At 35.6% G+C, this 12,253-nt stretch overlaps 2 protein-coding genes across 2 annotated transcripts; one reads left to right on the top strand and one right to left on the bottom strand.

Moving 5' to 3' along the window:
* Positions 1-22: 22 nt before the first annotated feature.
* btr01 (bloodthirsty-related gene family, member 1) lies at positions 23-6,524 on the bottom strand. The gene is made up of 8 exons (XM_042760436.1): positions 6,377-6,524; positions 4,241-4,874; positions 4,040-4,135; positions 2,471-2,704; positions 2,232-2,379; positions 1,918-1,962; positions 1,106-1,132; positions 23-984 (listed from the first exon to the last, which is right to left on the bottom strand). Exons 2-8 carry the CDS (start codon positions 4,865-4,867, stop codon positions 419-421), a joined length of 1,743 nt encoding a protein of 580 aa, XP_042616370.1. The 5' UTR covers positions 4,868-4,874; positions 6,377-6,524; the 3' UTR covers positions 23-418.
* A 4,356-nt stretch (positions 6,525-10,880) lies between these two features.
* Positions 10,881-11,976, top strand: LOC122145650 (cerberus-like). Its single transcript, XM_042760413.1, has 2 exons — positions 10,881-11,332; positions 11,448-11,976. Exons 1-2 carry the CDS (start codon positions 10,925-10,927, stop codon positions 11,742-11,744), a joined length of 705 nt encoding a protein of 234 aa, XP_042616347.1. The 5' UTR covers positions 10,881-10,924; the 3' UTR covers positions 11,745-11,976.
* Positions 11,977-12,253: the final 277 nt, after the last annotated feature.

Genomic DNA, 12,253 nt, shown 5'->3' with positions numbered 1-12,253 from the left:
ACAACATAGAACATAGAAGAGATGCAGTCACCTATATACACATTTATTTTTGCTTTACTGTAATGTACAAAACACATATTTGAATATTATATATTTTGCATATAATACATGCTTGATCAAGCTAAATACTAATGGGTTATTTTACAATCAGATTTCCATCACCATCCAATCTTGTATTCAGTGTCAAAAAATACCAAATTTCAATTTCAAGCCTATAGGCAATCATTTGCGGTTCATAAATCTTATTATTGTCAAGGTATATCAAATAATCTATAAGGATTAACTGTTTAATGTTTTGTTGATTATATATAAAATCATTAAGCCAATGAAATGATCACATGGATTGTAAATGAAAACCATATCCATTTTCATCATTTGGAATGAAATAATAAAGTAAACAAACCCTTTGAGCAATATTTCATTTTTCAGTCAGCCAGCTTGGGTTAGCTGAATAGGCAGGACATATGATAAGGGGAGCCTCATTTTTGCCAGATTTGTTGGTGCATGGGCTGAAAAAAGGATATAAAGTATCTGAAAAGGAGTCTGTGAAGGTAAATATCAGTGACTTTGTATCTGCATTATAAAAGGACAATTGTCCTTTTTCATAGTCTACATACACGCCGACACACTGTGGTTTTGTTTGTACGATTATAGGCATTGATGGTTCTGTACGAAAGACATACTCATGTTTGTCACGTAGACTTAGAAACCAAAATCCATTAGCTGGGTTTGCGGTTATTTTTCCTTTCCTGTTGATGGAGCGACTAGCAATGCCTATATCCCAGTCCGTCTTCTCACCCACCACAACCTCCCAGTAATGGCAGCCAGAGCTGATACCTTGGCGGCCAAGTACACACACCACACGGTCAAACCGTTCAGTTGTGTCTGGCACCAGCTGGTAGCGGTCACTGCAGTGCACCTGTTTACCATCCTCAGAGATGATCAGACGCGGATGGGCTGAGTCTTGATCTAGGGTCACATCCACTGAGGAGAGAAACAGAACACATTTGAATAGCTATAAGATGTTTGAAGGAATACAAATAACAGTAGTGACAAACATGTGATGTGTCTAATGCACATGCATCGTATAGAAATGATCTCATACTTGCATATTCCTGCACACTCCACACTTCTACAGAGGAAAGCAGAAGAAAAATATTACTTTTATAAAATTGCAGAATTAAGCGCCTTGTACACCAATTAGTACAATTAATCACTCCAAGCATATACACAACCAGTCAAAAGGTTTGAGGGTTAAACAGCAAAATCTAATTTCAACATTGATAATAATAATAAGAACCATTATTAATATTTGAGCACCAAATCATCATATTTGAATGATATAGTGAAGACGGAAGTAATGGCTGCTGAAAATTCAGCTTTGCCATCACAGAAATAAATTATATTTAAAAATATATTACATTTAAAATTATTTAAAAATGTAATATATACAGTTTGTAATATTTAATATATATTATATCAAATAAATAAATACAGCCTTTTTGAACATAAGAGACTTCTTTCAAAAATATGGAAAAAAATCTCAATTTTTCCAAACAACTCAATTATTTGAATGGTAAGTGTACAGTATGTTGTTATAAAATTATCAACATGAAAACAGACATTTTCAGCATTTTTTTCAAGACTTTTTTTTAAAAACCTTCATAATTTAGTCTACTCTTGGGTAAGACTAATTTTAATTTGTCATTTACCAATAATTTGACATATGAGCCAACAATATTCAAAGTCAATAATGCCTTTAAAGTTTAAATGATAAGATTAGTATTGAATCTGACTTTAAAAAGTGGACAGTCCTGTAGTGACATTTCGATTTTATGATTTAGCCCCTAGGACTGAAAACTGTGAGGGGAAGCTGAAATTGGACTGGACAGGGGAAAAGGAAGAGAAAAAACTTACTTTGTTGATATATTTCCTGTGGGTTTCCTGTGGAAGGGCGCAAACCTGACAGCACAACAATACATATCGTAAACATGACTGAAATTTGACTGAATTTTTTTTTTAACAAATAATGAGTCAAAGATGTCATCACTCTGTTAACATATTCAAACCCTATTTATTCAAAGGAATAAATGAAAAAAATAAATAAAAAAATAAATCTGTTATTATTTACTTTCCAATCTACAGGAAAAAGTCATATGCATTTGGAACTACAATGAGAGTATATGTAAATGATCAGTTAAAGAGCAGTTCATGAAGGAACTTTCTCTTACAGATCGCTGACAGTCTCCTCAAGGCTTCCTGAACCTCCTCCACCATCTGAGTGACATTTCTCAGCACTGCTCCAGCAGTGGGGTCAGGGGTCAAGGCCACTTCTTCCCAGCTCTTTGTCACAGGTAAACTACAGTAGGCTGGATATGTCTGAAAAGAAACATCAGTAATATATATTTTGGTTACATATTGGGGCATAAAATACAAAAACAAACAATTTAAGTCCGGTTTTAATTGAGACCTTGAAGAAGGAAACATGATCTTGTGACTGGGTCAACTGACTGAGGGAGCTGCATCTATTTCTGAGTTCAGAGATCTCCGTCTGCAGCTCACGTATGAAGACCTGAGAGCGAAGTTCTGCAGCCCGCTGTCCCATCTCCACCACCTCCAGAAGTTCAGCCTGGGACTTCTCAACAGCTTTCATTAAATCAGCAAACATACTCACAGTACCTGCTTTCTCTTGCTCTGCATTCACTTAGAGGAAGCAAATGAGACAAAGAAAAAAATATAATAGACAATTACAAGAATTAAGAGAATGAGGAAACCCTCATGACCTTTTAAACCCATATGACATTCTTCTATGGAACAAGAATATTAACAAACACCTTTTCCATGCAGCAACAGTTCTCTTGATCTTGACAGTAAGTCTCTAATGACGAAAACACCATAAAAGCAGCCAATATGGCTTTTGGTCTTTTTGTAAAGAACAGAACTGAATTTAAGTCTTTACTCGCTGAAAATATTTGTGAATTTTGGTGGTGTGGCTTCATAAAACTAAAGGTGCGATAGAATTGTTCAGAGAATATTCACAGGCAAAATGCAGTCATTTAAATGGGAATCAACATGCTTGGGAATTAGCGCATGGGGATGTAAGATTTTCCAAAGCAGATTTTGCAACAGGTTTGGGATTCGCCACATTGAACATCAGACAGCTGTTTTGTTTGATAGTGAATTCTGTGTGAGCTGTGCTTCTTCATACATTACTGCTTCTAAGGGATAGTGGGATAGTTCACACAATATTTTTTTAATTCTGTCATCATTTACTCACCCTCATGTTGTTCTAAACCTGTTGTTCTTCTGTTGATCACAAAAGAGGATATTTTGAAGAATGCTGGTAACCAAACAGGTGACAATAGCCACTGACTATGGAGGTTAATGGCTATTGTCACCTGTTTGGTTACCAACATTCTTTAAAATATCCTCTTTTGTGTTCAACACAGTATAAATAAAGGGTAAATGATGACAGAATTATTTGGGTGAACTGTTCCTTAATGTGACAGAACCTTTAGAATATACAAGACTACTTTTATGGTGTGTGTGTGTGTGTGTTTCCATATGTAGAGCTTAACAGATGTAGTCATGATGGGCAGTCACTGTATAAAAATAGCCATATGAAGATTCTTCAGAAATTCTCCTTTTGTGTTCCACAAGACAAAAATAACAGCATATGGGAACAACATGCAAATGAGTAAATAATGACAACATTTATATTTGGGGTTAACTATAAACCCAATCTCACAGGAAAATGTAACTATTTTACAAAGTGGTGATTTTGTATGCATTCATATGATGTAAATCGCATGAAACGTTCAAGAATATTTTTAAGTAAGCATTAAGGTCCAGCCCTTAACATAATCATCACTGTGGTTTAAGCAGATCATATGAAAACATACAAATGAGAATCATACAAATTTCACAAATTCATACAAATTAGCCACCAATTCACTAAAACGCAAAATAGTTACGAATTGCCATGTGAGTGTGTTGGAACGATTCCTTTAAAATGTTAGTATGGCATAGATGCACATACTTGAATTCCTGCAAGTGATGTCTGGATCTCCTCTATCTTCCTCTCTCTGACTGTGATCAATCCTTGTAGCTCCACCTCCAAGATACGCAGCTGGGACTGAGCAGAGATTCAAATTGTTAACACGGACACATACACAAATAAACACTTTCATTCAGCCCTACTTTGATATTACTTCTCATTCACATACATTCTCACACTAACCTTCTTAATATTCATCTCTCTTTTAGCGTCTATCACAGAATGCCCGTAATGTTCCCTCTCTGCACATGTTACGCAAATACATGTCTGGTCAGTCTTGCAGAACAGCTCCAAATTATGCCCATGTCTGGGACACTGCGGCCCGTTGGAACCCGCTCCACTCACACTAATGTTTCGTTTAGGTGCCTTGGCAGAAGGGAGAGAAGCAGCATCATGGGACACCAAAGGCTCACTGGATGATGTTCTTTGGAAGCGGCTCTTCATCTCTGGCAATAGGCCTCTGGGCAGCTCTACTGTCCTGTGCTGCACTCCGGGCTTCGGTGCAGAGAAAGGGAGGGGCAGTGAATCTGCAGGTGCACTCCTAGGTGCACTCAATGTGATCTCCGCCATCCGTTTAAACTGCTCTGTGATCTCCCTAAGTGTGTGATTGATGTGGAGCTCAGGACGCTTGCGGAAGCTTTCCTTGCACAAAGGACAGAAGCAGCTTTTTCCCTGGCCCTCCCAGTAGGACGTGATGCATGATGAGCAGAAGCTGTGGCCGCAGGGTATGGAGACAGGATTGGTGAAGACATCTAAGCAAATAGAACAGGTAAACTGCTCCTCTGACAGGAATTCACCAGGTAATGACATTGTTTATCTGAAAGCACAAAGACTGATTGAAAAACTCAAAATACACAGGTGCACTCAAACACGTCAGTCATTGTTGCATAAATAACCACTATATAGATGTTTTTTTTTAAGTGTTTCAAAGACGATAAATTTGGATTAAATTAATTGTACATTTATTTATTTACTTATTTATTTTTACATTTATTTAGATACATTTTGGATTGTTTCAAAGATTGAAATATGGAATAATTAAGATTTATTTTAATGCTCACCAAGGTTGTTGTTATTTGATCAAAAATACAATCAAATTTTATTTAAAAATATATTTAAAAATATAATATTTTCCTGTGATGGCAAAGATGAATTTTCAGCAGCTGTTTCTCCAGTCTTCAGTGTCACATGTCTTTCAGAAATCATTCTTATATGCTGATTTGATGCTCAATTTTTATCAGTTATTATTGGAGTTCAGTTATTAATAATCACTCTTAATGTTATCTATGTTAAAAACTGTTTTTCCTGCACAATAAAAAGGTGGCACTTTTTTCAGGATTCTTTTATGAATACAAATTCAAATGAACAGCATTTATTTGAAATAGAAATCTTTTGTAATACAATTAATGTCTTCACTGTCACTTTTGATCAATTTAATGTGTCCTCTCTGTTTTTTTAATCAAACTTACTCTAAATTTTGAATGGTAAGTGTATCATGGTTTCTAGTTTTCACAAAAATATTAAGCAGTAAAGGTTTTCAACACTGATAATAATAATAAAAAACTATTTTTTGAACACCAAATCTTAGAATGATTTCTGAAGGATTTGAAAGTTCACACTGAAGACTGGATTAATGGCTGCTGAAAATTCAGCTTTGCCATCACAGGAATAAATTAATTTTTAAAATATATTTTTAAATAAACAGCCTTGGAGCAAACAAGAGACATCATTCAAAAATTATTCCAAATTGGTAGTGTATATGCTATATATAATCATTTCAGAAACTGGTGTTAAAAAGGGGAGCGTTTTCAGTCGTTCTAAACTACTGGTAACTGAAATGTTGGAATGAAGTCAGACCAGCTACACAGATACGACAAAGCTGATCTAGGAGCAGCCGTCTTACCCTTACACAATCTAAGAAAACAGGTTGTCAGAAAACCCAAAAGGCAGAAAATACTCTGAGATATTCTCAGTACATCATCACAAATTAGTTCATCTCAAATGTAAATTAGCAGTAAAGTACAATCACATGCTTCATGAAACATCTTGTACTGTATAATTACACTGTAGGGCTGCTTCTGACAAATGTCTCTTATTAGGAGCATGTAAACAAAAATAATAACAGTAATAATACAAATATGTTGTGTTTACAAAGTATTAGGAATTACATGAAATCAGACAATTACATGTCATCATTAATAGAGGAAGGACAGGAAAACATAAAGGACAGCCCAACCATATAAACACCTTCATATAAACACACATACAGTATATGAGTATATAGAAATACAATCTAAAAGACAAATTCAACTAACTAACCTCTTCCTCTGTCCTTTTCTCTTCTCCAGTGTTTAGATTTTTTCGCCTGGGTTCTGTTTCACTCAGTATGTGGCATATAGGACACGTTCACTATGAAGTGGAGACCTCCAGGAAACAGGTGTGTCCGCATACCAACAGGCGAACACAATTAAGTTATTCAACGCACACACCTGGCTGCCAATCCAACCAGTCAGACAAGTGCAGATTTTATTTTTAGAGATTTTAAGACTATATTTTTCATCTACAATTTAAATGTTTTAGTTTCGACTGACACATGCTGTCTCATAAGAACAGGACAGCATAGGAAAAGGCAAACTGAGTGGCAAACGTAAGAAAAGAAATATGGTGTTAATTACAGGCCCTGATGACTTCTGGGAAGTCTGGAAAGTGTTGCTTTTCATCATTAATAAAAAACGGACATTGTACATTGAACACAGTATGTCAGTTCAAATGGATTATTCAGTGAGAAACTGAACTTTTACATTTAAGGCCCCACTAATTTTTCAGTCTACTGTCTAATTCTGAGACATAATAATGTGGATTGGTGATAGTGTTATTGTTTTGTTAAATGATCTTTTGATCTCTTTAGTGTGATTTTCATTAGTGCTGATGTCGTGACATAATAATTGAAAGCTTTTATGGGTCTGTCACCGCCTTAGGCTTACACTTTCAGCCCCAACACAAATCAGCACTTCTTAAGTAGAGGTGACAAGCACAGGAACATAATGTGAAATAAATCATTTTAAGATTTCATTGTGAAAAAGAACAACAAAACAGAATAAAAACAGATGGACTCTTCACAGACTGTGATGACGCATTTCAAAAGTTCTTCAACTTTCCTTTTTTGGAAAGTCATAAAAATGTTATCAATGATTTTTTTGATTTTGCTATTGGAGCAATATATATATATATTGCCATTGTTTCAATTTTACTTTTAGTATGACATTATAATACCATTCATATTTTTGCTATTTTTTTTTTTAAAGAAGAAACAATCCAATGTATAGTTGATATTTGAGGCTTAATAGAAAAGCAATAAAGGCTTTTCAGTTAGTGTTTTCAGCTTGTTTATATTCATATAAAATATGCCATGCACTTCAAACAATGGTATAAACAATGTAAATTGTGATAATTATAATGAATAAATCACAATTACAATTTCAAGGGAATAATCAACAATTATGATTTTTGTCATAATCGTGCAGCTCTAATATATATATACACTGGTGTGAAAAATTGTTGGCCCCCTTCCTGATTTCTTATTTTTTTGCATGTTTGTCACACTTTAATGTTTCAGATCATCAAAAAATTTTATATCCCAAACTACATGGCCCTGTGTGAAAAAGTGTTTGCCCCCTAAACCTAATAACTGGTTGGGCCACCCTTAGCAGCAACAACTGCAATCAAGTGTTTGTGATAACTTACAATGAGTCTCTTACAGCGCTGTGAGGGAATTTTGGTCCACTCATCTATGCAGAATTGCTGTAATTCAGCCACATTGGAGGGTTTTCTTGCATGAACCGCCTTTTTAAGGTCATGCCAAAGCATCTCAATAGGATTCAGGTCAGGACTTTGACTAGGCCACTCCAAAGTCTTCATTTTCTTCAGCCTTTCAGAGGTGGACTTGCTGGTGTGTTTTGGATCATTGTCCTGCTGCAGAACCCAAGTTCGCTTCAGCTTGAGGTCACGAACAGATGGCCAGACATTCTCCTTCAAGATTTTTTGGTAAACAGCAGAATTCATGTTTCCATTTATCACAGCAAGTCTTCCAGCTCCTGAAGCAGCAAAACAGCCCCAGACCATCACACTACCACCACCATATTTTACTGTTGGTAGGATGTTCCTTTTCTGCGTTACTTTTACGCCAGACGTAATGGGACACACACACCTTCCAAAAAGTTCAGCTTTTGTCTCGTCAGTCCACAGAGTATTTTCCCAAAAGTCTTTTGGATTATCAAGATGCTTTCTGGCAAAACTGAGACGAGCCTTTATGTTCTTTTTGCTCATCAGAGGTTTTCGTCTTGGAACTCTGCCATGCAGACCATTTTTGCCCAGTCTTTTTCTTATGGTGGAGTCATGAACACTGACCTTAACTGAGGCAAGTGAGGCCTGCAATTCTTTGGATATTGTTGTGGGGTCTTTTGTGACCTCTTGGATGAGTTGTCGCTGTGCTCTTGGGGTAATTTTGGTCGGTCGGCCACTCCTGGGAAGGTTCTCCACTGTTCCATATTTTTGCCATTTGTGAATAATGCTCTCACTGTGGTTCGCTGGAGTCCCAAAGCTTTAGAAATGGCTTTATAACCTTTTCCAGACTGATATATAGCTATATTACTTTCTCATTTGTTTTCTGATTTTTTTTTTTTGGCTCTCTGCATGATGTCTAGCTTTTGAGGATCTTTTGGTCTACTTCACTTAAAGGCAGGTCTTATTTAAGAGATTTCTTGATTGTGAACAGGTGTGGCAGTAATCAGGCCTGGGTGTGGCTAGAGAAACTGAACTCAGGTGTGATAAACCACAGTTTTAACAGGGGACAAACACTTTTTCACACAGGGCCATGCAATTTTGGATTTTGTTTTCCCTTAATAATAAAAAACTTCATTTAAAAACTGCATGTTGTGTTTACTTGTGTTATCTTTGATTAATATTTAAATTTGTTTGATGATCTGAAACATTAAAGTGTGACAAACATGCAAAAAAATAAGAAATATTTTTCACACCACTGTATATACTGTATATATATACACACACACACACACACACACACACACACACACACACACACACACACAGAGATGTATATCAGATTCCAACAATTAAGTACTTAATTACGATTACATATTATTCATACAATAGCAATAAATTATTCATAATTCACCAACTCTCCTAATTCCTCTTTTTCATCCTTTAAATGTTCATTTCTAAAATATCCTACCACTTATATACAGTCAGAAAGTATTCCAGTTTTGTGGACATTCACACAAAGACCAGTCACTAGTCACACAGCATTTGACCACTGGATTTACAAAAATCATTTCAAGTGTCTCAAGGTTGCATCAACTACTGATGAGCACATCAATATTTATCTGAATTATCACTCAGTAGGTTATTTAACCATCTATTTCAATGTCTTTGGAAGGTATTTGTCTTTATTTACATGCAGTGCAGACATTCCTAAACTTCTTTTGGTCATCTGAACATATTTCATCTAATATATTTGCTTAAAGTACTCATGAGATTTTAAAATAAATATTTTATAATTAAGTATCACATTTGCATGTTCAAGGTTCTCTGACATTGGTTAATGGTCACATGACATTAAAATGATTTATTTTATTATTTTAATTTATGTTATTCATTCTAACGAATGGAATATATTTTCTTCCTTTTTGTATTTTTATATAAATATGGTACAAGATTATCCTGTTTAAATCAATGTGATAAGTGAGTAAGATCAAAAGTAATCTAAAAGAAATCTGATTATATTACTTGAAATGTTAAATGTAATGGATTACGTTACAAACTACAATTTTGGAATCAGTAATGGATTACACTTTTCAAGTAATCTGCCCAGCTCTGTATATATATTTGAAGTTTCCATTCAGCACTATAGACGTTCACTCAACTATGATGACTTCTGCTTCTGAGAAACCCAGGAAATGTCATAAGGGTCCAGATGAGTGTCAGACTCCGTTCCATGTTTTGTGTGTGTTTTCCTCCCCCCACGTGCTCCATGTTATTTTTATGCCCTTCTTTAGTTAGTTTCCTCTTCCTGTCCTAATTATGTTGATTTAGTTCTATATGCCTCAGCTGTGTGTTATTAATTATCTCGTTTGCCTCCCGATTACTTAAACCCTGTGGCTCCCTGTTTCTGGTGTCCACTGTTTAACATCAGTCCATGTTCCAGTCTGTATCCCCGGTGGTTTATTCATTAAAATCTGTTTTTTCCCCTTCCCCTTCTTCTTCTTCTCCTCCTTCTCCTGGATCCATGTTCTAGTGAAATGTTACAATTTTTGGGGATTTTTGGTTCCAAAATAATAATTATTAATAAAAATCTTATATGGTTACACCACATAAGAAACCAAAATTTGTATGAATAAAAAATAATAAATAAAAAAAACCTTTGGACTTAAATGAATTGCAGTTAGCCTATGTGTGCTGTCTTTGTGCTGAAATTAAAACTCAAACTTCACATAAAAGACTAGAATATTTATGACCTCTATGTTGTGGAGCATTCATTTATTTTATTATGGGCTTCATCTGGAAGTGTATATTGACTTTTTATTAGGCTGTTATTAACGGTACTGGCACGTTACTTTTATTTGTCACTTTGTGTATTGGTGCTTTGGTAATATTTTTTGAGAAACATGCATGCCAAAAACGAAACTTAGTGACCTAAGAACGAAAGACTAATAATATAACCCAATGTGTTTAGTACCTCGGGTCTTTGATGTCTGCGAAGGTGTCTGTGACATTTGGTTTCACACCTGATAAAGCAAACGCCGCGTGCACTGACCTCGCATTTGTTCTGCGACCCTCCGTATTGAGAACATGCGCTCGGCTCATTTCATTTTATTTTTTACCTTACAAATGCAGGTATTCGGAATCTTCTTTCAGTCACGTTTTACTAAAAGGTTTGGGTCGCATCCCACAAGTGGATCTCGTGAAACTCCACTATCCGATCCTGAGTGGGGCAGCAGGATTGGGCATCTGAGAAGGGCGGCGAAGTTGGGAAATGTGACTCAAGAAAATTCAAACGAACTTTTGCGTATAAGCTTGCAGAACAATGGTAATATCTCCAGCCCAGCCGTGAATTTAGCTCACAGGTCATCCTCTACAAACGCGAAAGGATTCTGGAATCAGTTCATGTTTCTTGGGAAATCAGGCTTCAGATTCGTGATGCCGATTAGGAACGTCGAGGTCCGTCAAGAGAAGTGTCGCGCGCTCACCTTCTCGCAGGTACGGACTGTCTGTGGCCAGGGGATTTCAGTTTTAGTTTATGGATTTTTTTTTTTTATACTGCACAAACTATGTTTTATTCTGTAAATGTAAAACATCATTTTGTGTTTCACAGAGGATCTTCCATGAAAACTGTGAAACATTGGAGCTCCAGAACAACGTGTGTTTCGGAAGATGTTACACGGCGCCCTCCAGTGGGGATGAAGGAGGCTCATTTTCTTGTTCTGTCTGCTCACCGGTTACCATCACTTCCAAGACTGTGAAACTAAAATGCACCGACAACACAGAAATGATAAAAGTTGTAAAACTAATAGAGGACTGTCAGTGCAAAACAAAAGAAGGACAACATTCTCATCAAAACGGCCCCGTGCTGGTTGACCCAAGCGTTCATCAGTACCATCAAAAGCGATAAAATAATAATTAATATGACATTTATTGCCTATTATTTAGCTCTAGTCAGTGTGCATGCAATGGGTGAATACAGTTAGTTACTATCATAACGAGAACAAAAGAAAAACAAAATGTTAATAAAATAAAACTAATAAAATAAAAAGCGAACTGTTTGTGTGTGAAGTGTCTTTGTTACATTGTCGTTTCTGTTTGCTGTTGAATAGTAAATATTTGATGTAAACATATCTTTTTGTGCATTTAATAAACTGTTGTATTTGAGCACTGGAAATTCAAAAACTATAACCTGAACATAACCTGAGTTCATATAAAAGGAAATAAAAATGTGTAAACATTTCAGGGGAACAAATACAGCTGTTAACTCTGACAGATATAGTGCAATATTTGCGATAAAAAAAAAGATGATTTACGCAATGATGATTTATCTAAAAGTGTATTTTGCATTATAAGGGTAACTAATATAAATTATTTAGCATATTCATAATTAATATATTCAGTTCAATATTGAAATAG

This window comes from Cyprinus carpio, chromosome A1, assembly GCF_018340385.1.
Source record: "Cyprinus carpio isolate SPL01 chromosome A1, ASM1834038v1, whole genome shotgun sequence".
In the NCBI taxonomy this organism is placed as follows: Eukaryota; Metazoa; Chordata; class Actinopteri; order Cypriniformes; family Cyprinidae; genus Cyprinus; species Cyprinus carpio.
Note: the sequence above shows the minus strand (reverse complement) of the source record. Positions and strands in the feature narration are given on the sequence as shown.

Excerpts from the sequence above, each read along its gene's own strand:
- btr01 (XM_042760436.1), bottom strand. The coding sequence starts at position 4,867 with ATGTCATTACCTGGTGAATTCCTGTCAGAGGAGCAGTTTACCTGTTCT. Across the intron at positions 4,136-4,240 it reads GAGAGATGAATATTAAGAAG|TCCCAGCTGCGTATCTTGGA; the intron begins GTTAGTGTGAGA and ends ATCTCTGCTCAG. Across the intron at positions 985-1,105 it reads GAGTGTGCAGGAATATGCAA|TGGATGTGACCCTAGATCAA; the intron begins GTATGAGATCAT and ends TTCTCTCCTCAG.
- LOC122145650 (XM_042760413.1), top strand. The coding sequence starts at position 10,925 with ATGCGCTCGGCTCATTTCATTTTATTTTTTACCTTACAAATGCAGGTA. Across the intron at positions 11,333-11,447 it reads GCGCGCTCACCTTCTCGCAG|AGGATCTTCCATGAAAACTG; the intron begins GTACGGACTGTC and ends TGTGTTTCACAG.